Source organism: Mustela lutreola, chromosome 10 (genome assembly GCF_030435805.1).
Source record: "Mustela lutreola isolate mMusLut2 chromosome 10, mMusLut2.pri, whole genome shotgun sequence".
In the NCBI taxonomy this organism is placed as follows: Eukaryota; Metazoa; Chordata; class Mammalia; order Carnivora; family Mustelidae; genus Mustela; species Mustela lutreola.
Genome location: NC_081299.1, coordinates 70705180 through 70733129, shown reverse-complemented (window position 1 = coordinate 70733129; position 27950 = coordinate 70705180). Strand labels below are relative to the sequence as shown.

Below are 27950 nucleotides of genomic sequence, written 5' to 3'. Positions count from 1 at the left end.
ATGCTATTTTACAATTTCTTAAATAGTAAATTACCTGGGCAAGAATCATGATTTTTATATAACAGGACTTTTAAATAGTAGAAAATTTTAGATATTCCTTACCGGAGCAGGATTTTCCCATTTTTTAAGAAAGTCTTCTTTGGCTTTGGCTAGAAACTCTTTCACTGAAAATATAATTAAAACAAACAAACAGAAACAAATTTTGTCTTGTAAGAATATATTTTAAAAACACAGACTTATGTCAACAATTGTTACCATGAAATGTATATTCATAACCATGATAAACTAGAGGACTACTTACTTCCTCTAAACAAGAAGCAAATATTTTCTTAAATTTCTAAGGTCTAATATTATTCTATATGGAGATCACTTTCATAATTTCAAATCTAATAATAAAAATGCCATTCCTGAAAACATATCTGAAAGTAATGTAAAACAGTCAGAAATCAATCTAGGAGAAAATATTCATTATTAATAAGCCAGCAGTGGTATTAACAAAGCTGTTAACTATAAGAACTGAAGACATCTGGAGAATGTGAACTTGCTGATTTGTGGAATTTCAAATATAACTGACTTCAATAAAAGGCTGTTTTCAGGTATAAGGATTTATGTTACTAGATTTGTGTTTTCTCTACTGATGTTAGAGAGAAAAGAAAAAATACAGGCTACACATAAAGGATACCCACAAAGACTTAAAAACAAAAAAGAAACACCAAAAACAAAATACCCAAACAGCTTTAAAAAATCTCATATTCTAAATTTGAAGCAAAATTAAAATGTACACTAAAGTAAAGCATTCAAAACCAGATGTTTATCTGTGATCAGTAACAGCTACATTATGAAACTATGGTTTGAAGTTTTAAGATCTGTTAAATAACAAATCATTTAAAAGGTTTCCTCTTTTTCATTTTCTCTCCACAAAGTTTCCATAATGACTTCTGTCTACAGAATGACTTCAGGAGTTTAAAAAGAAATAGGAAAAAGATTCCAGAGATAAGACAGCATTAACAAAATGTATACTTGTTCCTATAGTCAAGTATGAGAGCAAAACCTGGCAATTCAAGAAGTATTTATTTCAGTATTTCTTTTTGTTTGGAAGTTCCTGATATTTCTCTGATATCTAAATCTATAAATAAAGAAGACAACAGAATTTAAATAATGCTGAAATAGTAAAAAGTTAGGCAAAATGAACTTAGAGTGGAACTTATTTTAGAAATACTAAGAGTGATGGTGATGATGAAGAAAAGACCAAACTAGTAGTGGAAATGAGGGGTCACAAATTCTTTGATAAGATCATCTAATGATGTAGTGGTATTTAAGTGAGGCATTTCAAGATATACATTATTATTTCCTCTTTTACCTGTGTAAATTACCTTTGCCAAAACACTGTTGCTAACCAAAAAAGGCTGTTGGCATTCCAAATGTTTTGAGATTTCAAAATGGTGATGATAAGCACCAGGAGCAGACATTAGTTTTTAAAGTAACACTAAGAGTGTTCATTTCTGAAGACATTATTTTACTACTTCATATAAACTGTCACTTGTATTTTGCTGTAAAATACTCTCAAAATACCTATTTTAGAAAATTTGAGAAAAACAATTTTTAAAATTAGAATCTTTCCTTTGTATGAAAATCTCAACCACCAAAACAGTGAATCAAATAACTGCACCTAATTATGCAAATATGATCTAATTCCTCCTGGGGGTGGATTTGGGGGTGGAAAAGTCTTACATTTTGAGTTTAGGATGGTTCAAGTTACCCTACTCCTAAAAGTTAATGTATTAGTTACAACTGGGGATGAGTGGTTTTACAAGAGTATATTTTATTTATTCTTCTCATGGTGCTGACATATTTGCAATGGCCCTGACTTAGAGATGACAGCTAAAATAAATTAAAAACAAAATTTCCTGCTGAATGCTACTGTGGCTTTTAAGAAACAACAACTTGTGATTCTCAAAATATACAACTGATTTCTTTTGAAAAATATTTTTGGTTATCTTCTATTTATAGAACTTGCACATCAAGTTGTGGTATAAACTCTCCAGATGCTTGCACGAGTGTAGATAATTTGGAGACAAGGAAAGGAATCAGGGAAAGGAAAAAAAAAATATTCCTAACATCCTATTTCAGCATCTCCTGTCACTTCCTGCTAAGTGGATCTGGAGTTAAGAAAAAAGTAACTGGTCAAAGGAAGGACTGGCAGTATTTGCCAAAGATGGTACACTGAAAGAAAATTTTCTTCTCCCTGCTTGGTGTATGAGCTAGAGGAAAAATTTAAGATACTACTTAATTTCATTTACTAGTAGGATATTCAGGAAATTCTCTGTACTCATCAATATTCCAAGTTCACTGCTAAGTTACATTACAGAAAGTAACAATTCTCAAAAAGGTCTTACATAAAAATTATCAGAAATGGATAGGAATCAAAGCTACTAAATTTTGTGAATTATTTCAACAAATTAAGAGATTTGCTTTTATAAAGTAAGGTTAAGTATTAATTATAATGTCATTAAATAGTTCCATGAAGCAAACTCTATTCCTACAACATTTTTTGTCATATAAGTATATATACAAACATAAAATCTCTAGTTTATATGTGCACTGTTTAGATACAAAGATGAACACAGTTAACTCTGTAAAAATGTAAGTTAACCTAAATATACATCTTACAAATATAAACACCAGAAATAAAATATTTCACAATATGCTGGTTATGAATAACGAACAATAAGCAATCTAGAACCATATGTATTTGGTTTGGTTTTACTATTTTTAGACAATGTTGAATTTCACTTTCTAAATGTTTTTCTCTAGTTGTTTAAAAATTTTATATCCACTGACATAAGGTATTGGCAGCTAATTAATAAAATAAGCGGTAGGAGAGTTAGCCAAATTCAAATACTGCAGCACATTCAATTCAGAGTTCCCTCTAAAGCATATAATTGAAATTCTCAAATTTTTTTGCTCTTGTTATATTCTAACAGGTATGCAATATCTATATTTAACCATTTAAACCACTGTGATGTCCTGAAACAGCCACAAGTTTGGGAGGTTGGGATATCTGAACTAGAATATTGGCTCTAATACTTCTTAGCTACATGATTATGGGTAACTAAGTACCTAATGGTGATTAGTAACTTTCTTTAGGAAAAGATCTCAATGAAGAATTTTTCTGCAAATATATTTTGTTCTGTACTGGTCAATAATGTACTACAAGAAATGAAAAGGACTACCAAAAATTAAATCAATTTCTTCCTAGAAGTATACATTTCAATTATATATTTTTTCCAAGTAAACTTATTTTCTTTTCCATCTGTATCATTTAAGGATCTCACACTGCATTCAGAAGACATGAGCATACCAAAGGGATTCCTACAAAGGGGACTGAATGTTTACCCAAACTCATGAGATAAAGAAGAAACAAAATGACAATTTTCTGTGTTTCCACAAGTACATAAAAAATTTAATTCTTTTCACCTTCAAAATATTTTTGAATATATTTATACACAGAACACAGCTTAAAAATTGATTACAAAGTTCATTTTAAACATTAGGAAAATTCATTAAAAAGTCAAGTATGGCATATCTTTACTCCATGTTATGCAGATAATCCTACAATGAGTAAGAATGTTTCACTATAAACGCATTTATTAGGTACTTTTGGATTCTATGTTAAATATACTTACATTACTGCTTATTATAAAAAGAGCATGTTATTATACTATGCCACTATGCAAAGCTAAAAAGAGGTTGTTGTTGACGGTTTGTAAGAATTTAGAAATTCATTACTATACTGATTACAACTACTCTGATGTTACGTTCTTCAGTTTCTTTGTAATGAGATAAATGTCATTTCCCATATTAACACATCTTTTACAGTAAAAACACAACTTTACTAAACTTTTAGTTAATATATGTCAGAAAAAATAAAGGGAAACAATCAGAAAATAGAACAAATCAGACTATAAACTTTCTAAGGTAAATACCCAATTAAAATATTAGCTGTTTTGTTCCAAAGTTACAACAGTACTTTTTCTTTAAAAAACCATCCATTAACCTGGGTTATCTAATTTAAGTGGTGTGTATTAATCTGTCTTCTGCTACCCTGTACAACTCCCACTACTTCACAGTGTTATATTTGTTTTATTAACTCTATATATTTTACAAAAATGTAACTTATGAGGAGCATAACAACTTGCAAACAACCAGATAAAAAGTTTAAAGGTAACATTTGTTTTATTAAAAAGTAGTTGCCTACCAGATATTTCTGAAGAGGAGCAAGCTTGTATCCAAAAAAAATAAACAGTGATTAAATAACACTCACAAAATCAACATATTAGCATGATGTCACCTACACACATTTTCTTAGAATATTATATACTGAAATAAAACATTATTATGGAAACTCAATTTTTTGACATATTCAAAGAGGGCTTTTTAAAATGAAATGGTAAAGCAATAAAAACAGTAATTTTTATTTAGTGTCAAAATCAATACCATTCTAATTCTCCTTAAAACAACTAACAAACTTGTAGCAAAAGTACTAATAATGTTAAGTAGTGTATACTGAAACACACATCCTGTAACTATTGCAATGCCATCATTGGACTTCTATTATTTATTCAGAACTTCACTGGAGGAACAACACTATTAATTATAACACTTTGTAACTCCCTTTTGAAAGACATTAGTGTCTTTCAGGTATTTACCTCCTTGCTGCTCATTTAACAATCTCTCAACAACATTTATTGCGTACTGTTTAGTGGTGCCAGAAACTGAGCTAGAAGTGTATAGGTGTGAAGGTGCCCAATCATGAGAGTAACTATTTGCTGTAGTGATGCTTTTCAATGTGTAGGAAGGAGTGGAAGTAAACTAAGTTATTCACACCTGCTAGACTCATTTCTTCTGGGAAACGGGAAGCAAGATCATTTGCTAAGGAAGAGGGGGCCAGATGGAGTAAGGAGCATTTAATGGTTAGGGTTTGAGGCCTGGGGGTTTAAACTTTGATGGCTGTCTATGTAGGGAATAAGGAAGAGGGCTATTCTTCTAATATTTCCCATTAGGAAAAGAGAAAGGTATTATAAATAATGGTATGTTTCTTAATATGTTTTGTAGTAATAGTTTAAAATTTTTTCTTATTGAAGAGATTGTAATTTGTGGGCTCCCTGATCTCTCTGCAATTAAATTATTTTTATCTTTCTCCTTTACCTTAATGAAAGCATTAGTCTATTTAAAAGTTATTTTGTGTATATCAGCAAATGAAGAATAGGATGGAAACTGAGGTTAATTACCTATGAAAATACCAAGTTCTATCAACAAATAACAGAACAGTACAATCCTTTCCAAAACCTCTGGAAAGTGTAAATCTAGTTGAGTGTAATAGTCTGTCTTCTGTCACCCCTATTTCAAACACCCACCTCTTTAGAGTTCTTCAATTGTTATTTCTAAGAATAACCCCCAAACACATACACTGTACTGCAAATATTTTCAGTAAACTAAATATAAAACATTCTAATTGCCTAATAAGATACCTAATAAAAATAAGATACCTAATAAAAATCCAGTTTATAGCAACAAAGCAACAGAATTATTCTGTAAAAAATAGTTTCCTACCAGATGCTTCTGATGATTTGCGAGCTTGGTCAAAAAGAACAAATAAGTTAAACAGATTAAATAACACATAAAATAACACACCCACAAGAAGTAACCCATTTGTATATGTTCACTAGTATATTTACACATAGGAAAAGAATCAGAAATACTTGGCATACATATTCAGAAGTGTTTTATCTGAGGATTACAACATATTCTCAGGATATATATCCAGAGAATATGTATATGAATATATATATATATATATATAGAACCAACCAAGCCCTATTCTGGAAATTTCTTAATGAAATATATTCTATCCCTTAAATGTAAAGACCAGTTGTGTTCACTTTACTGAAGGGATACTTAATTTGCCTCACCATTTTCAAGCATGTTCACTCAGAGCAAGTTCACTGTAATTTTAAAAGTGATAGGGAATATAAAAAAAACAATTTTAATTACTACAATTGTATTTGTGCACTTCAGTGGTTGGAACCATGCCTCCTTTTGTTTACTAAGATATCATGTAGACATGCATAAAGTCACACATGAATGGGTATTTAGAAATTTAATAGGCAATGAAAAGTATATTTCCTATTGTAATATCTATTTTACTATTCTTTCTCATTTTTTAAAATTGGTTAATTATCAAGTCTTGGTTACAAGTGAACAGTATAATTGACTAGCTTTCACTAAACTGTTAACAAATAAAATATTTTTGTGAAACATATACATTTAAATGATCAAATTATAGAAACATTATTTAACTAGTATCTACATGGAGAAATGGATACACCATGAATCCACATGGTGTAATCATTCACAACTAATATTTACATGCTTTCTCTCCCAACGTGCACTTGTTTTAGGGATGTTGTGGATTTTCTAGGCCATCCAAGACATGTTTGATTGGAGATGTTTCTTGTAGGATTTTGTAATAAAAACTTTAAATTTACAGCCATAAATAACCCAAGCAATCTTTGAAGTACTCTTTGAAATGTACTTGACTTTCTTAATTGTTCACTGAGACTTTCCTTAGAGAAATATTATGTCATCACAATCATATGTTAAAGATTTTCCACTCAGTTCTAAATTAAAATATTCTGTCTTGCTACTAGACAATATAGAGCTAGGAGTGGGTCCCTAGATGATGGGGTATGCACATTTTCAACTTTACTAGATAGTAAGAACTGCCTCAATAAATGTTGTGCCAGTTTAGTTTGCCACCATATCTTTGATGATCCATATCCTTAATAAAATGTGTTACTAACATAATGGGTATGAAATCATATCTTATTGTTAAAGATAAGGTAAATATCTCTCAGTAAAATTTTATAATTTTTTTCCTTACAAGTCTTATTATATTTTTATTAGATATAGTCCTAGGTTCTTTAGGACTTGGGTTACTATTGTAAAAGGGAGAATTTTTAAAAGAATACCATTTGTTTCTTGCTGATGTATGGTTGATGTTTATATACTGATCTTACTGTATCTCTCATTAATTCTAAAATAGCATTGGTAGATTCTCTTGAATTCTCTATGCAGAGAATCACCTATCATCTATGAATAATGACAATTTTGTTTCCTCCATTTTTTAATTGTCTTATTGTGCAGGTTATGACTAACATTTCAATACTTTACAGAAACAGACAATGAGCATCCTTTTCCTGTTCCTAACTTCAGAGAAAATGTTTCTAATTAATTTTCTTTTCCCATAATTTACTTGTAAAGCTATACTTGACTCAATAAATAAATTTAAAAGTTTCTCCTCTTTTTTAATTCTTTGAAAGATTTTGTACAAGACTGAAATTTTTGTTCTTTGAATTCATCCTAGAACTTGATCTTAAAACTGCCCAGTCCTAATTTTGTTAAGTTTTGAATAAAGATCTTAATTATGATTAAAACTTAAATAGCTATAGTTCTCATCAACTCTTTTAAAACTCTTTCTTATGAACTAACCTTTGGTTCTGATGGATTTTAATTTTCTATTTTATTGAGTTTTGCTCATGTCTTCGTTAGTTTGTTTGTTTTTTGATTAACCATGCTGTGCCTTCTTTATTTATTTAAATACTTACATCATTAATGTCTCCTTTCCAGATATAAGCATTTAAAACTTTGTTTCTAAATCCACTTTAGCTGCACAATTTTCATAGATAGCTCAATTTCAATTTTATATTGAGTTTATTCTTGACCTGTGAGTTATCTGAATTTTTAAATCCCTTAATGTAATATTTGTGTGTTTGTTAATCTGTTTAACAAGTCCTTTTTACTGATTAAACGTAATTGCTTTGTGGTTAGATATCATGGCCCATATATCAATTCTTTAAAATATTTTGAACATGTTTAGTTGTATAATCAGTTTTCTAAGTGTTCTATATATTTCTGTATATCCTCCAATTACTGGGTGAGCATTCTCTATAAACATCCAAACTTACAATTTTTCTTTCTAAATGGGTCAACTTTGTTTTCTATGTTTTGAGATTCTGTTAGAGATGCGTAGTTTTTTTCTCTTGTATTTCTTTTTTATGCGATTATTAATTTTAAATGGTAGCTTGTGACAATTCTACTCTCTGACATTCTTGGAAGCATGTAATCCTGTTGTATCTGCTGAATATTGTTTGTAGTAGAGTGTGTGTGTATCTATTTGGATTTTGGATTGTGAATTTAAAGTTCAGTTGAGCTTTACCTGTGAGAAACCTGCAGGGCTCGACTTGAGGATACAGTTTGTATGAGCTTCTGCCTAGCATCCAGTAGATGTTACTAGCCTGGGACTGTTACAATAATGTATTTTATTTTATTGGTGATTCTTAGACTACATAATTAATACAGATTAAAAAAATGAAATTTACTAGAGAAGCAGTTGATTACAAACTCTCAGGAGAGGAATCCCACATACAAGCACACCTACTCCTCCCATGTCCCAGGAATCTAAGCCGAGAAATACAAACTTCCTTATTTTCTCCTTGTGTCAGTGGAGAGGCTTTATTTTCTAATCTGTGCTTTCACTGAGGTTATAATCCTTTGAGGATCTTGGCTTTATGTAGAGTCTAGGAAATTGGAAGATGCATGGGTCAAATAAGTTCTTCTGTCTCTGTGAGGCCATTTAAAATGAAAGCCCTCTGGTTAGCCAAGATAGAAAATCTCCTCAGGGTAGTCAAAAAATGCTCCCCCTTACAACTATGGTTTCCATTTACCAGTTCACTTTTTGTACACTGAGGATTTCTATTATATTCTTGTAAGTTCAGGTATTCACTTAAAGGGATGCTTGTTATATTTTATTTAGCATTTCTAGATGTTGTTGTATCATCATTAATTTTTGCTCCAGAAAGCTTTTAAAATTATCTAATCTAAAATGTTTGGATTTTTTTTTTTCTTTATAAGACAAGCTTTATGTTAAGTTGTAAGATGCAGAGATAGCTTGATTTTTGTATAATTCTTTATCTTTGAAATTAAAAACTTCTATCAAGATATATTTAGGTATTGGTATTTGTATTAATCTTTGTCAAAACACAATGAGCTCATTGAATCTATAGATTCAGGGTTTTTTTCACTTAAGAAGTTTCCCTGAATCATATTTTTTTATTATTGTTCCTATTTTATTGGTCATTATCTGTTCTGAAGGAATGCGATTTATTCAATTTGTAGCGTTTGCTACTCTAACATAATTTTTACCTCATAATTTCTAGCCTGTCCATTCCCCCTAGATCCTGGTAGGTTTTATCAAGCTAGTTCTCCATATCATTAATGTACTTTCCTGCAGTGATTATTTTGTTCTTTATTGCTTCTAATGCAGCTTTATGTTCTGCAAATGCCAGGTTCATTTTCTTATATCAATCCCTTATCATAATGTCTTTTCTATTCCTGCCTGTCAGACAGCTCTCTTCTCATCCTACTCTCTTGGTTTAAAAAAAAAATTTTTTTAATCTTATCTTTCAAGTGAACACAGATTCATGTTCACTTGGAATTTTTAAGAATTCAACACAGATACTATTTATAATTTCTTATTTTTAAACTCTCCCCAACATATTCTAAATATAAGTTCATTCTTTTCCTCTCAAATTCTGTGATTTATCCTTTAATGATGCATAATCTCATTCATGGGCTCCATGTTGTTGCTTTTCTTTTTTATCCATTTATAAACAATGAACAATGAGAAGACTTTCAAAACTTTACAAATGCCCTCAAATAAGGTGGATCATCTCACTTCCTATTTTGCTGTGTTAGAATCAGTTTCTCAAATCTTTTAGTTGGTACATATTTATATTATCACTTAAAAAATTCAGGAACTTTCAGAAATGGGAATGGAGGCAGTACCACAGGGTTTCTTGCTGGTGGTGATACCCACCACATCAAGGAAGAGCCCTGTTATATATGGAAGTAAAAAAGCCACCTTTTAAACTTGGAATAGCTTAACAATTCTTGGGTGTCCCATAACTGTTTTAAAATGAAAGTAATCACCAGTGTTGGATCTTCTACTCATCTCCCCCAAAGCCTTTCTTATAAGCTTCATCCATCCCTCCAAGTTAGTGAGGGTAGAACTATTGTTTATTAATTTTCCATAAAGGCAAGCTACTCAAAGTAAAACTGTTAGACTTTGGTGTATGATCTTCAATCTGATACTGTATATTTTTGGCCAAGTACAGTTTCTTAATTCTAAAACTGAGAACTGATAAACTGATTTTCCAGTTTTGTGTTCTTACATTTTTAATCTAGAAAATACAGACCTAGGAAGGGAAGCTTAAGTAAATGCTTGTGCTCAGCTCTATAACTTTCCTGTCATTCACAGCAGGTTAAGCTGCTTCTTCAGAAGTTTGCCCTTCACTGCAGCTAGGCCAATAAGAATTCTCTTCTGGAATTCTGAAATAAGGGTGCTAGTTTTGTTCTGATAAGCATATGAATCAAAAACTAAAACACAGGTCTGATATTTTTCATTGAAACTGTAAGAAAAGTACTCAAATATAGGTAATTTTGTCATTCATTTATTCTTTAAGAATTTATGAGTTCATTACCACATTTGGTGCACTGGTATAGCTACTAGAAATGATACCCTTGACTTAAGGAGTTCAAAGTTTGGAGACTGAAAACTGAAATGCCAGTATATAATTTCAGTATAATTTAAACAATTGGTATAATTTATAAGTCTGTTTTGGGAGTACAGGGGAATCACCTAACTCTGTAGAGTCTATGATTAAGGCACTGAAAAGCTAACTGGTTTTCATAATTTTTATGACAGAAGATATAAATACGAAAAGGTAGCAAGGAATAATATGTAGTATAGTATGGCCAGTTCAGAATTTTATGAGAGATGCAGATAAATAAAGCCAGAAAGGTAGATGATTGATCTGACATACTTTACTTTAAGGAATTTAACCTTTATCTTAGAGACAATAAGGAATAACTGAAAGTTTTCATGTTGGGTCACAAAATGGGCATACTGGCATTTAAAAAATGGCAGCATGTTAAATGAATGATCTGGAAGGATATAAAACTGGAAGCTGTGAGGCTGGTGAAGCAATTACTAGAACAGGACTGAGAATATATAGAATGCCTAATCTTAAGCATTCCCAGTATTAGTGTGACTAGAGAATATTGAGTGATTTCTGAGGCATTTCTGATACAGAATCAATAAAAATTAATGCCTAAGGGGTGGGGTTAAAAACAAGTTAGGAATCACTATAAGGTTTCTGTTTTAAATTCCTACATGGGCACTGGGCTCATTAACAAAAATAGAAATCGATGAAAAAGGAGTAGATTTGGGATGGAAAGAGGAAATTTACATTTGAGCTGAATCTTCAGGTAACAACTGAAGATATGGGCATGGATGAGATCATTTGGAGAAAATATAGCATTAAGAGAGGGCCAAAGAGGGCGCCTGGGTGGCTCAGTGGGTTAAGCCGCTGCCTTCGGCTCAGGTCATGATCTCAGGGTCCTGGGATCGAGTCCCGCATCGGGCTCTCTGCTCAGCAGGGAGCCTGCTTCCTCCTCTCTCTCTCTCTGCCTGCCTCTCTGCCTACTTGTAATCTCTGTCAAATAAATAAATAAATCTTTAAAAAAAAAAAAAAAGAGAGGGCCAAAGATAGATTCTCAGAGAAACCTAACACTTAATAGGCAGGAAGGAGAAAAAGAGTAGCTTTTTAACTAGAAAAATACCACATGCATATAAATACCACATGTATAGCTATAAACTCAGATAAAAAGGACTAGCATTTGTTTATTTTTATAAGTAAAATCACACTTCATTTGTGATTTCCCACATTTTGAAATGGTTAAGGCTTGTAAACACTCTGATAGGAGTAAAATTAGTTGAAATTGGACAATACTGAAAAAGTCAGAATGTCTAATTGTGATTAGTAAGATTCCTGTGGTAGAAAGGGCTATAAGGACAAGACAATATGTTCAAGTATATCAAACATTATCTGAATAATCCATACATTCTTCAAAGAGAAATTAAGCAACAGAAAAGAAGCAAAAATTTTCTTCAGCTAAAATCAATACATCCAACTGTAAAACCTCTAGAATACTACAGTGGTTACCTAAAAATTCTGTTTTAAACCAAACTTTCAAAGAAAAAAACACTTACTGGCTAGAGCCAAAGAAATCTAATATTTTAAGTATGATAACCAGGTATATTCAATTTTGATATCCACAGAAATCCTAAGGAATGTTAACATGCTGATTTTGTAATATTAGTCCAAATTTCAAAAACTAGATCAGAAAGATCTATCTATTAGCAGAAAAATAACAATAACAATTCTTAATATCTTGCAAGTGAAAATGTCCTTTAATGTCTAGTATCATTTTATAAACAAATACCTAACAGTGCTGTAGAGACTTATGGTATATGGCAGCAGGATTAAAAAAAAAATTATTGGCAGTAATGAGGTGATCTCCAATTATGGAAGAAAAGGCACATTTATTTTGAATTCCATCATTATATAGGTTCTGAATTCCAATTCCAAATCCTTTAAGTGTAAATTATAGATTGTTACATATTATTAAAAAAAAATAACAGTTCTCCTAAAAATGTATCCGATTCAAAGGTTAACTTATAAACATCCTCTTTTTTAGTTAAACAAAAAGATGCAAATGAATTATGCTCTAAGCAAATATTTCTCACTCTAACAACAGGATATCTATTTTTAGCTGCAGGTTTGGCTTAAAGTGAACAGCTTTTATCCTATGATAAACTGCAGTATATACTGTAGGATGCTTTCTCAAAGAACATTTTTGGACATGTTTCAAAAAAAAAAGTCAATATAAAAACAAAAAAAGGAAACTAATGATCACAAAAGTACTTATTCTAACAAATTATTTCCCCTTACAACAGTATCTCTGAAAAATTTTAACAAAGCCTCCAAAACCAAAATGCACATATTTATTTCATCATCAAATCTTTATTTCTCAAGAACTGTAGTTAAAAGCAACCAATAAATCAACAAAATTCTAGCAGCATCTTATTTAAGATTAGTATTTTTTAAAAGATTAATATTTGAAAAATAACAAAAATAAGCTAACAAAAATTAATATTAGAATGATAAACCAATAAATGGAAAGTTTAATTATCTTCAGGATCATATACTATAAAGAAATTTCTCTCTTATCATGGTGGGTCTTTAAAATACTCACTCATTTGTAACACAATAACAACAGTATTTGATGAATACAATAAATCAAACCATAAAGAAAATTAGAGACTGATTATTGGTATTGACTATTAGCAGTGGTTTTACTTGTCCACAGTTCTCAATAGATTTTAAAAGCAAATTACTATAATTCCAAAATGCAAAAGCATCAACAGAAAACGTAATTCACTATAGCTCTGGCTTTACAATTTCCCCTTTAGAAAATATTTTTTCCTCTTATATTTAAATATTTTTAAAACATATAGCTGCAGAGGCTCAGAGAGCATACTTACCACTCATGATGAAAATCAACCTTTCCAAAACATATTGCTCAAAACAACAATCCAACAGCAAAGGGAGTTATGCTAATCTCTAGAGGTAGACGAACCGATGGTGTAAACACATACACTGGAACATGCAGCACACAGAAAATGAAAATAGCTTTCTTTTGTTTAAAAAAGAAAAGCCCCTAGAACCAAAGCATAACTGCCCAGCATGAGATATCACTAGTAAACAACAGATTAATGCCAAAGATGTGTATAACGAGATTTAATTTCTTTCAAGCTGGTTATCGTAGTCTCCTTCATATACCACTAGAACAACTCAAAATGGCAGGGAGAAAATGTTCAAACCAGGATGTATAAGATGTTCTCAATTATATCAGCATGAGTTGTTACCACGGCAACATTAGACCAGAATTATCGGTTCACTTGTAACCAAGGAGTAGCTTTTCTAAAGCTTTAATCAAGCAAGACAAATAAAATATCTTTTTATTTTAGAGCCACATAATTTAAAAATCATCACGTTTCTTAAATTCAAGCACTTATCTACCCTTTTTACATCTTTCAAAGATATAAAAAAAAAATGCTGTTTTCTTCAAATACTCACACAATCCCATGTTGAACCTGGCAAGGAACAAACAGCAGAATGATTGCACCTAAACGTCTTTCAATTACACCAGCTCTTACTGCTAGCTGTGGACCTCACTGATATTAAAATGCTGTGTGCTGTTGCTAGTGACTATTGGCGATGAATCTTATTGCCCAGATCGCTGATAGCTTTCATTTTTCATGAGCCAGAAAGCTATACTGCAGCACAAATTTTAACCATTTAAACATTATGTATTACAGAAGAAACAAAAACAACCCTATATGTTCCTTCGTTTATAAAGCAGAATCATAAAATAATTTATTTATAAACTTCCATTAAATTCAGCATTACAAACAGTCTCAGATGCCACTTAGTGGTTTTCAAAAGAGAATAATATACAAAAAGTTACTGAAGATTACTGTTGAAATGTAAAATTCCTTACATCAAAGAAGATGATGATGACAGTTGTATAGCAAGGTGGGTAGACTGGATAATATGGGGAACAGACTATTCTGATTCTTAGAGACCTAAATTTTGTAACAAAATGGTACAAAGGATATATAGAATAGTAGCTTATTAAGTTTGAAACTTCAGCAAGTGAACTTGCCATTTTGAAAGCTGCCAGGTGAGATAGGACTTCTGGTGATGGAGGAATGAGTAAGTCAGCAAATCTTTTCTCTAAGAAACAAATATGAAGCTGAACAAAGTTGTCAAAAACAACCACCTTGTGGTTCTGGAAATCTAGCAATCACAAACAACAAATCGAGAAGCATGTATTCATGAAAAACTGCTAAACTTTGTATAAGAACAGTGGAAGTCTGTGGTGGTCTTGCTTAGTGCTGTTCCTGTTCCTTCAACAGCTCAGTCAGTGCAGTATTTCTATCAGGTAAGGCTGGCCATGACAACTAGCAGCTTTGCTGCCAGAAAGGGCTGACGTGATATACAGAGGAGACAAGAAAAAAAAAATCATCCCACACATGATGTTGTCAATAAAAACAGCAAACCGTAGGAAATGAATAGGGAAAGTATCCAGCTTTGCTACTCTAGTTGTGGCCTTTCATAGGGGTGAGCAGCAGACTGGTGGTCTAGCAAGAAATTTAACATGGAAAATGGAAATGAAAGAGTCAAAGAGGACCTAAATAAGCTCCTCACATATCCCTGGCTAACTAGGAAGCTATTCCCATAGGGGAGACCCAAGAGGGCCCTGCAGAAAGTTAAAATTGGTACAGACATGAAAACTGCCTGAGCACCTAATGTCCCTTTCAACACACAAACAGCTCCATCAGCACAGACTTGCTCAAAGTGTTTGAGCACAACCTCTGATCAGTCACTGAACAACAACTAAGTACATAGACACAGGGTAAACCCTAGTAGAGAAACCAGACATCATAGGGGACAGACCATACATTAAGGCCAAAAAATTATTAAAAATAAATAAAAAGAAACAGGGAAGAAAAAAAAATCAGAATCTAGAACTGCCACAAAATTATCATTTAAAAAAAACCAATTTTTTTAACAAAAATATTATATAATCCATAATGAAGAGGAAAGGCAGTCAATAGAAAATTTCTCTGAATAGGCTAAGATATAGGATTTAGCAGACAAAAGACTTTAAAACAGCTATTATAAATACATCAATGAATAAAAGGAAATGTTTAAAGAATTAAAGGAAAATGTAATGGCAATATAATAATAATGTTTCAATACAGAAAGAGTAATAATTTATAATATAAATATTACAGACTTCAGGGGCACCTGGGGAGCTCAGTGGGTTAAGCCTCTGCCGTTGGCTCAGGTCATGATCTCAGGGTCCTGGGATTGAGCCTCACATCGGGCTCTCTGCCTACTTGTGATTTCTCACTCTGTCAAATAAATAAAATCTTCAGAAAAAAATTATAGACTTCAAAAGTACAGTAACCAAAATTTATAAACTGACTACATAGACCCAACAGAAGTTCTGAGGCCAAACACTGCATCAGTGAAGGTGAAGATAGATCAATACAAATATCCAAACTGAAAAATACAGAGAACAAAAGATAGGGAAAAAATGAACAGAATCTCACAAATCTGTGGGATATCAAGGGTAGCAGCATACATGTATAGGAATCTTAGAAAGAGAGGTGAAAGACAAAGGGCAAAGAAAAAATATTTGAAGAAATACTGGTTGAAAATCCAACTGGATGGTAAACAATACCCCACAGATACAGAAGTTCAAACAATATCAACTAGAATAAACACAAAGAGATCTATACCCAGACATATCATACTCAAGTTTTTGAAAGACAAAGTCAAAGAGAATATCTTAAAAGCAGCAAGAGAAAAATGACTAATCATGTACAAGGGAAAAAAATAGAATTACCAGAAACAGGGAAGTTAGAAGGCAGTGGAATGATATGTTCAGACTGCTAAGAGAAAAAAGAAACAAACCTGTTCACAAAAATTTTCTACCCAAAACACTATTCTCCAAAAACAAAGGCAAAATAGACCTTTCCAAATAACTAACAGCTGAGAATGTTTGTTGCAAACAGAAATACTTAAGGCTGTCCTTCAGGCTGAAAGGAAATGATACCAGACAATACTCAAATTGACAGGAAGAATGAAGAATACAGGAAATGGTAAAAAATATAAGTAAAAAACTTTATAAATATATACTTTTCTGTCTTCTCTTAATTTCTTTAAAGGACTTAAATTGTATGAAATTGCTATGCTGGGTTTACAAAAATGTACATGTACTATATGTGAAAATAACACAGAGCTGGAGAAGAAATGGAGCTATATTGGATTAAAATAGCTATATTTCACTAGAATTAAGTCAGTACTATCCTGAAGGAGATTGTGATAAGATAAAATGTACACTATAACACTTAAGCATCAAGAAAATATCTTTTAAAAATTTAGTTAAAAAGCAAAGAGAAATTAAAATGGTACCCAATACATATTTGTTTAACACTAAAGAAATAAAAGAGAAAAATACACAAAAATTATAAGACATATCAAAAACAAATAGCACAAAGGAAGATGGAAATCCAACCATATTAATTATTACGTTGAATATGAATGGAATAAAGACAGATTAAAAGGCAGAAATTATCAGACTGGATCATAAAAAAGCAAGGTCCAACTGTATGCTATCTACAAAAGCCAGATTTGAAGATATAAATAGATTGAAAGGAAAAGAAAAAAAAAAAACACCATGCAAAAAGTAACCATAAGACAGCTGGAGTACCTAAATCAGTATCAGACAAAATAGACTTTAAGAGGAAAAAAAAAAGTACTTCAGACAAAAAAGGACATAATGATAAAATGGCCAATACATCTTAGAGATTTAACAATTAGAAATCTATATACACTAAACAAAATAGCTCCCAAAACGCTAAAACAAAAATAGCAGGATTAAAAGAAGGACTAGATAATTCAACAATTATAGTTGAAAATTTCAATATTCCCCTCTCAATAATTCATGGAAAAACTAGACAGATAATCAGCAAAGATACAGAAAACTTGAATAATACCATTAAAATTTGACACTTATAAAACATAGCACCTAACATCATCAAAATACATGGTCTTTTCAAGCACAAATGGAAATTTCCATATTAAGCATAAGCTAAAAAATATATTAATCAGAAAGGACTAGAAATCATTCAAAATATGTTCTTTCATTACAGCAGAATTAAATTAGAAATCAACAACAGAAAATTTGGAAAGCCCCAAATATTTGGATTTAAATCACAAAGAAATCTAAAGGATGATTAGAAAATATTTTGGACTGAATTAAAAACACCTACAATGAGAAATCAACATTTATGAAATGGAGACAAAGCAAAGCTTATAGGGAAATCTGTAGATTTAAACACCTATATTAGAAAAGAAGAAAAGTCCCAAACAATAATCTAAGCTTCTTCTACCTTAAGAAACTCAAGAAAGAAGATCAAATTGAACCAAAACCAAACAGCAGGTTAGAGGAAAATTCAATGAAATAGAAAATAGTAAAACAACAGAGAAAATGAATAAGAGCAAAGTCTTACTGATACACCTCAAGCTAGACTGACGAAACATTAAAACTCATGAAACATAATAAAACAAGACAAAATAGGGAAGATAATAATTAACCAAATGAAAAATGAAAGAACATTATCATTGACATTAGAGAAATTTTAAAAAATTATAAGAGAATACTATAAACAACTTTATCTTGATTATGTAACTTAGATGAACTGGACAAATTCATAGAAAGACAAGTTAGTGAAACTTAACTCAAGAAGAAAGAGAAAATCTGAGAAGACCTATGAACAAATTAAAATGTTGAATTAGGGCACCTGAGTGGCTCAGTGGGTTGGGCCGCTGCCTTTGGCTCAGGTCATGATCTCAGAGTCCTGGGATCGAGTCCCAAGTCAGGTTCTCTGCTCAGCGGGGAGCCTGCTTCCCCCTCTCTCTCCTCCTGACTCTGCCTACTTGTAATCTCTGTCTGTCAAAAAAATAAATAATTAAATATTTAAAAAAATTGAATTGGCCAACAGACACATGAAAAAGTGCTCCATATCACTCGGCATCAGGGAAATACAAATCAAAACCACAATGAGATATCACCTCACACCAGTCAGAATGGCTAAAATCAACAAGTCAGGAATGACAGATGCTGGCGAGGATGCGGAGAAAGGGGAACCCTCCTACACTGTTGGTGGGAATGCAAGCTGGTGCAGCCACTCTGGAAAACAGCATGGAGGTTCCTCAAAATGTTGAAAATAGAACTGCCCTATGACCCAGCAATTGCACTATTGGGTATTTACCCTAAAGATACAAATGTAGTGATCCAAAGGGGCACATGCACCCGAATGTTTATAGCAGCAATGTCCACAATAGCCAAACTATGGAAAGAACCTAGATGTCCGTCAACAGATGAATGGATCAAGAAGATGTGGTATATATACACAATGGAATACTATGCAGCCATCAAAAGAAATGAAATCTTGCCATTTGCGACAACATGGATGGAACTAGAGCGTATCATGCTTAGTGAAATAAGTCAAGCAGAGAAAGACAACTATCATATGATCTCCCTGATATGAGGAAGTGGTGATGCAACATGTGGGCTTAAGTGGGTAGAAGAAGAATAAATGAAACAAGATGGGATTGGGAGGGAGACAAACCATAAGTGACTCTTAATCTCACAAAACAAACTGAGGATTACTGGGGGGAGGGGTTTTGGGAGAAGGGGGTGGGATTATGGACATTAGGGAGGGTATGTGATTTGGTGAGTGCTGTGAAGTATGTAAACCTGGTGATTCACAGACCTGTACCCCTGGGGATAAAAATATATGTTTATAAAAAATAAAAAATTAAAAAAAAATTGAATTAGTAATTAAAATTGTTCCCATAAGAAAAAGCTCATTTCCATATAGTTTCCTCAGGGGAGTCTATGAAACATCCAAAGATTTAGTACCAATCCTACATAAACTTTTTCAGAATATAAAGGAGGATGTGACACTGCCCAATTTATTCTATAATGTTTGATACCAAAGCTAGACAAAGCTAGGCAAAGATCATAAGAAAATTACAGACCAATATGCACCACAATGCAACTATCACAATCAAAATATTAACACACCTAATCCAACAGTATATAAAAAGGATTATATACCATGACCATGTAGGCTTTGTTGCAGGAATGCAAGGTTGGTTCAACACTGAAAATCAATTAGGAAATATGCTGTATTAATAAAATAAAAGACAAAACTACATAATCATCTGTATATATAAGGAAGAAGCATTCCATAAAATTCAACACCTGTGATAACTAGGACTAGAAGGGAACTTCATCAAGCTAAAAAAGTGCATGTGTGTGTGGGGGGATACTCTATAGCTTACCTCATATATAATGGTGAAAAATGGAATATTTTTCCTCCAAGAACTGGGAATAAGGCAAAGATGTTGGCATTCACCACTTCTATGCGATTTTGTGTTAGAAGTTTTAGTCAGTGCAATGAGGTAAGAAAAAAGGCATACAGATTGATAAGAAAGAAAGCTGTCTTTATTTGCAGATGATGTAATTCTATATGTAGAAAATTTTAAGGAATCTACAAAGAAACTACTAGAACTAAAAAATGAGTTTATTAACATTATAGGATGTAAGATTAATATAGAAAAATCAATAACATTTTAATATACTAGGAACAAACAACCTAAAAGAAACCACTCCATTCACAAGTGTTAACAGAAATAAAATATTTAAAAATCAATTTTAACAAGACTCTTGCACTAAAAAAATAGGAAACACTGCATAGAAATTAAAGAACATCTATAAAATGCAGAAATATTTCATCTTCATGGATTATAACACTCAATATTGTTAAAAGAGCAATTCTTTACAAATTAATCTACAGATTCAGTACAATTTCTATGAAAAATTCTAGCAGATTTTTTTTTTTAAGAAACTAATAGCTGATCAAAGGAAACAGTAAACAAAACAAAGAGGCAACCCATGGAATGGGAGAAGATATTCCCAAATGACACTACAGACAAAGGACTGATATCAAGGATCTATAAAGAACTCCTCAAACTCAACACTCAAAAAACAGATAATCACATTAAAAAATGGGCAGAAGACATGAACAGACACTTCTCCAAAGAAGACATACAAACGCTAACAGACACATGAAAAAATGTTCATCAACTTTAGCCATCAGGGAGATGCAAATCAAAACCACAGTGAGATACCACCTTACACCAGTTAAAATTGCCAAAATTAACAAGACAGTAAACAACAAGTGCTGGAGAGGATGTGGAGAAAGGGGAACCTGTTTACACTGTTGGAGGGAATGCAAGTTGGTGCAGCCACTTTGGAAAACTGTGTGGAGATTCCTTAAGAAATTAAAAATAGAGCTACTCTATGACCCTGCAATTGCACTTCTGGGTATTTACCCCAAAGATACAGATATAGTGAAAAGAAGGGCCATCTCATCTGTATTCCCAATGTTCAGAGCAGGAATGACCACAGTTGCCAAACTGTGGAAAGAGCCAAGATGCCCTTTAACAGATGAATGGATAAAGAAGATATGGTCCAAGGAGGGGAGAATTCGAGAGATAAGTGATATCATAAGATGAAACAATATCAGAAAAATTAGGATTCCAGAAGAAGAAGAAAGGGGGGGCAGAAGGTATATTGGAGCAAATTATAGTACAGAATTTCCCTAATATGGCAAAGGAAACAAGCATCAAAATCCAGGAGGCACAAAGAAACCCCTCAAAATCAATAAAAATAGATCCACACCCTGTCATCAAATAGTAAAACTTACATGTCTTAATGACAAAGAGAAAATCCTGAAGGCAGCTCGGGACAAGAAGTCTGTGACATACAGTGCTAGAAATATTAGACCGGCAGCAGACTTATCCATGGAGACCTGGCAGGCCAGAAAGCACTGGCATGATATATTCAGAGCATTAAATGAGAAAAATATGCAGCCAAGAATACTATATCCAGCTAGGTTATCATTGAAAATAGAAGGAGAGATAAAAAGCTTCCAGGACAAAGAAAAATTAAAAGAATTTTCAAACAACAAACCAGCCCTATAGGAAATATTGAAAGGGGTCCTCTATGCAAAGAAAGAGCCTAAAGTAGTAGACCAGAAAGGAAAAGACAATATACAGTAATAGTCACCTTTCAGGCAATACAATGGCACTAAATTCATATCTCTCAATAGTTACCCTGAATGTAAATTGGCTAAATGCCACAATCAAAAAACACAGGGTATCAAAATGGATTAAAAAACTAAACTCATCAATATACAATCTACAAGAAACTCATTTTAGACCCAAAGACACCTCCAGGTTGAAAGTGAGGGGGTGAAAAACAATTTGCCATGCTAATGGACATCAAAAGAAAGCTGGGGTGGCAATCCTTATATCAGATCAATTAGATTTTAAGTTTAAGCCAAAGACTATTATAAGAGATGAGGAAGGACACTATATCATACTTAAAGGGTCTGTCCAACAAGAAAATGTAACAATTTTAAATGTGTATGCCCCTAATAAAGGAACAGCCAACTATATAAACCAATTAATAACAAAATCAAAGAAACACATCAATAATAATACAATAATACTAGGGGACTCTAATATCTCCCTCACTGAAATGGACAGATCATCCAAGCAAAAGATCAACAAGGAAATAAAGGCCTTAAATGACACACTGGATCAGAGGGACATCACAGATATATTAGAACATTCCATCCCAAAGCAAAAGAATACACATTCTTCTCTAGTGCACATGGAACCTTCTCCAGAATAGATCACATCCTGGGTCACAAATCAGGTCTCAACCAGTACCAAAAGATTGGGATCATTTCCTGCATATTTTCAGACCACAATGCTCTCAAGCCAGAACTCAATCACAAGAGGAGAGTTGGAAAGAACAGAAATACATGGAGGCTAAAGAGCATCCTACTAAAGAATGAATGGGTCAACCAGGAAATTAAAGAAGAATTGAAAAAACTCATGGAAACAAATGAAAATGAAAACACAACAGTTCAAAATCTGTGGGACACAGCAAAGGTGGTCCTGAGAGAGAAGTATATAGCGATATAAGCCTTTCTCAAGAAACAAGAAAGGTCTCAAATACACAACCTAACCCTACACCTAAAGGAGCTGGAGAAAGAACAGTAAACAAAGCCTAAACCCAGCAGAAGAGAAATAATAAAAGATCCGAACAGAAAACAATGAAATAAAAACCAAAAGAACAGTAGAACAAATCAATGAAACTAGGAGCTGTTCTTTGAAAGAATTAATAAGATTGATAAACCCCTGGCCAGACTTATCAAAAAGCAAAGAGAAAGGACCCAAATAAATAAAATCATGAATGAAAGAGGAGATCACAACCAAGACCAAAGAAATACAAACAATTATAAGAACATATTACGTGCAACGATATGCCAGCAAATGTGACAATCTGGAATAAATGGATGCATTCCTAGAGATGTAAAAACTACCAAAACTGAACCAGGAAGAAATAGAAAACTTGAACAGACCCCTAACCACAAGGAGATTGAAGCAGTCAACAAAATCTCCCAAAAAAGAAGAGCCCAGCACTAGATGGCTTCCCAGGGAAATTACATCAAACATTTAAAGAATTAATACCTATTCTCCTGAAACTGTTCAAAAAAAAAAAAAAAAAAAAGAAAGAAAAGAAAAAAAGAAAGAAAGAGAAAAAGAAAAAGAAATAGAAATGGAAGGAAAACTTCCAAACTCATTTTATGAGGCCAGCATTATCTTGATCCCAAAACCAGACAAAGACCCCATCAAAAAGGAGAATTATAGACCAATATCCTTGATGAACACAGAAGCGAAAATTCTCACCAAAATACTAGCCAACAGGCTCCAACAGTACATTAAAAGGATTATTCACCACAGCCAAGTGGGATTTATTCCTGGGCTGCAAGGTTGGTTCAACATTTGCAAATCAATCAATGTGATACAATACATTAATAAAAGAAAGAACAAGAACCATATGATACTCTCAATTGATGCTAAAAATGCATTTGACAAAGTACAGCATCCTTTCTTGATCAAAACTCTTCAAAGTGTAGGGACAGAAGGTACATACCTCAATATCTTCAAAGTCATCTATGAAAAACCCACAGTGAATATCATTCTCAATGGGGAAAAACTGAGAGCTTTTCCCCTAAGGTCAGGAACAGGGCAGTGATTTCCACTATATCCCCTGCTATTCAACATAGTACTAGAAGTCCTAGCCTCAGCAATCAGAAAACAAAAATAAATTAAAGGCATCCAAACAGGCAAAGAAGAAGTCAAACTATCACTCTTCACAGATGATATACTATATGTGGAAAACCCAAAAGACTCCACTCCAAAACTGCTAGAACTTGTATAGGAATTCAGTAAAGTGTCAGGATATAAAACCAATCCACAGAAATCAGTTGCATTTCTCTACACCAACAACAAGAAGAAGAAAGAAAAATGAAGGAGTCAATCCCATTTACAATTGCACCCAAAACTATAAGATACCTAGGAATAAACCTAACCAAAGAGGCAAAGAATCTATACTCAGAAAACTATAAAGTACTCATGAAAGAAATTGAGGAAGACACAAAGAAATGGCAAAATGTTCCATGTTCCTGGATTGGAAGAATAAATACTGTAAAAATGTCTATGCTACCTAAAGCAATCTACATATTTAATGCAATTCCTATCAATATACCATCCATTTATTCCCAAAGAAATGGAACAAATAATCCTAAAAGAATAAATAATCCAATCAAGAAATGGCAGAGGATATGAACAGATATTTCTGCAAAGACATCCAGATGGCCAACAGACACATGAAAAAGTTCCATATCAGTCATCATCAGGGAAATACTAATCAAAACCATGGTGAGATACTACCTCATACCGATCTGAATGGTAAAATTAACAAGTCAGGAAATGACAGATGCAGGAGAGGACACAGAGAAAGGAGAACCCCCCTACACTGTTGGTGGGAATGCAAACTTCTGCAACCACTCTGGAAAATACCATGGAGGTTCCTCAAAAAGTTGGAAATAAGGCTACCCTACAACCCAGCAATTGCACTACTGGGTATTTACCCTAAAGATACAAATGTAGTGGTTGGAAGGGGCACGTGCACTCAAATGTTTATAGCAGCAATGTCCACAATAGCCAAACTATGGAAAGAACCTAGATGTCCATCAACAGATGAATGGATAAAGAATAGGTGGTATATATATACAATGGAATACTATGCATCCATCAAAAGAAATGAAATCTTGCCATTTGTGATGACATGGATGGAACTAGAGGGTATTATGCTGAGCGAAATAAGTCAATCAGAGAAAGACAATTATCATATGATATCCCTCATATGGGGATTTTGAGAGGTAGAGTGGGGGGCTTGGGGGCTAGAGAAGGAAAAAAATGAAACAAGATGGGATCAGGAGACAAATCACAAGATACTCTTAATCCCCCAAAACAAGCTGAGGGTTGCTGGGCGGAGGGAGGGTATGGAGAGGGTGGTTGGTTTACGGACATTGAGGAGGGTATATGATATGGTGAGTGCCGTGAAGTATGTAAGCCTGATGATTCACAGACCTGTACCCTTGGGACAAATATACATTATATGTTAATAAAAATAATTAAGAAGATATGGTCCACATATACAATGGAATATTATGCCTTCGTCAGAAAGGATGAATACCCAACTTTTGTGTCAACATGGATGGGATTGGAGGAAATTATGCTGAGTGAAGTAAATCAAGCGGAGAGAGTCAATTATCATTTGGTTTCACTTACTTGTGGAGCATAAGGAATAACATGGAGGACACTGGGAGAAGAGGAAGAGAAGTGAGTTGGGGGAAATCAGAGGAGGGGATGAACCATGAGAGACTGTGGACTCTGACAAACAAACTGAGGGTTTTGGAGGGGAGGGGGTGGAGGGTTGGATGAGCATGGTGGTAGGTATTAAGGAGGGCATGTATTGTATGGAGTACTGGGTGTGGTGCATAAACAATGAATCTTGGAACACTGAAAAAAATTAAATAAAAAAAAAAGAAACTGATAGCTGATGCTAAAAATTGGATTAAAAAAAGTACAGTAAAAATTGGATAGCCATACGAAGGATGGGGTGAAGGACTTCACTCCATGCCTCACATCATAAATACAAAGACAACTAAAAAAATGGATTTCTGGATGAAAGCAGAGAATAAAAATCATCATTGCCTTGGGTTAGACAATGATTTGATTTAGCAACAAAAGTACAAAGTATAAAGGAAAAAATGATAAACTGTACTTCATTAAAATCACAAACTTTTACTCTTCAAAGACACCATTTAAGAAAATAAGACAAGCCATAGACCAAGAGTAAATATTTGCAAATTATGTATTTGGTAAAGAACTTGTATTTAGAATATATATAGAATTTTTAAGACTTGGTAATAAGAAGGCAAAAATCCTGTTTTGAAGGTGAGCAAAAGATTTGAAAATGTGTTTCTCCAAAGAAGATACACAAATGGCTTCTAAGAACATATGAAAATATGCTCAACATCATCAATTATTAGGGAAATACAAATTGAAATCACAATGAAATACCAATTCACATATAACAGAATGGTTATAATTAAAAAGACTGATGATATCAAGTATTAACAAGAATGTGAAGAAACTATAACCCTCATATATTGCTGGTGGCAATGTAAAAGGGTAAAGCCACTTAAAACAATTTGGAAGTTTCTTAAAAGAATAAACATAAACTTAGCCTTGACCCAGCAATTGTACTCCTAGATATCTGCTTAAGAGAACTAAAAGCAGAAAAACTGCTCAGTCTTGTATCCAAATGTTTATCATGACATTATCCAAATAATCCCAAACTGGAAATAACCTTAATGTTTATCAGTTGCTGAATGGTTAAACAAAATGTATTATATCCATAAAGCATGCTATAATTCAGCAATAAAATTATTTTTTATGTTCTTTCACATGGATAAACATCAAAACTTTAAGTGCAAGAAGTCAGAAACAACAGATTACATGTTGTATAAATTCCATTTATATAAAACATCCAGAAATGAAAAATCTGTAATGACAAAAATCTATAGGGACAGAAAATCTGTAGAGGTAGAAAATGTCCAGAAAAGAAAATCTGTAGGCCCAGAAAACATCAGAGTTTGTCTGTGGTTTAGATGAAAAGTGGAGACTAACTGCCAACGGGTATAAAACTTTCTGAAGTGATGGAAATATTCTAAAAATGAATTGTGGAGATGGCTGCACAATTCTACAAATTTATTAATAAACACTGAACTCTACATTGAACTCCAATGACAAAGTTTTATGGTATATAAATTATACTTAATTTTTTAAAAGTTGTCATTGTTCCTGGGTGGTTCAGTTATGTCCCCAACTCTTGATTTCAGCTGATGTCATGGTCTCAGGGTTGTGATATTGAGCCTTCTGTTATATCTGGCTCCACGCTCAGTGGTGAGTCTGCTTAAGATTCTTTCCCTCTTTCTCTCACCTTCTGCCCCTCCCCATGCTTGCAAGGGCACATGTATGCACTCTCTCTCTCATTCTCTCACTCTCCAATAAATAAATAAATCTTTAAAATAAAACGTTGTCAAGTGCTCCTCTATGTAAGTAGAGACAGTTGACTGAAGCAAGGATCTTCTTTGCTCTGGGAAGAATCACTTCAGTGGACAACTTAATTATGTAGGTGTAAGGCTAGCAGGCATTCATTAGCTGGGGGGAATGACCTAACAAAAACCCTTTGGAGCTAGTAAAGGCTATTCCTTCCCAATACCTAATGGTAAACAAAATTAATTAAAGAGGCGGAGGTAAGTAGATCTATATTAAAAATAAAATGGGGATCCTGAAAGGGAAGGATTAAAACTAGACATCATTCTTCCTAAGGTTTAGAATTACCAGAATTTCTTTCATGAATTTTAGTGATAGTATCTGTGGTCCATAAGTAGGAAGGCACACTAAACAAGCTTTATCAAAAAGGAAAGGAGAATCTGAGTTGGTGATTTAGGGTTTAAATTAGAGGCACTATGTGCCAAATTTAGTGTCTACAGAGGACGTATAGGCAAAACAATAGAAGGCCAGACAGAGTAAATCACACAGTATAAATCCTGAGTAAAAAGGATATTCATTCAGTGCCCATTTGTTCTTAAATGGAATAAGGGGCCTCTGAAATCAACTTTTCTAATGGTTCAAGGATACTAAAGTCCAATATTAATATGAAATCTTTTGTTTAAAAATCATTTTATATTTTTATAAAAAAATAATGGTATAAAATTCAATTATTAAAAAAATACCATGAGGACCAAACAAAATTTATCTGTGAGCTACATCTGAGTTATAGAC

At 32.9% G+C, this 27950-nt stretch overlaps 1 protein-coding gene across 8 annotated transcripts in view; it reads right to left on the bottom strand.

Annotated features, from left to right (window-relative positions):
• Positions 1-27950, bottom strand: part of PRKACB (protein kinase cAMP-activated catalytic subunit beta) — a 132425-nt gene that overhangs the window by 34735 nt on the left and 69740 nt on the right. For 2 of the 8 annotated variants that reach the window (XM_059134986.1, XM_059134983.1), the window contains exon 2: positions 103-164. In XM_059134986.1, the coding sequence (XP_058990969.1) occupies positions 103-164 (62 nt within the window). Of the gene's footprint in view, positions 1-102; positions 165-4258; positions 4283-5613; positions 5638-13507; positions 13825-14102; positions 14227-27950 lie in introns of those variants that run through there. The other 6 variants (XM_059134984.1, XM_059134985.1, XM_059134987.1 and 3 more) reach the window with 6 other exon arrangements.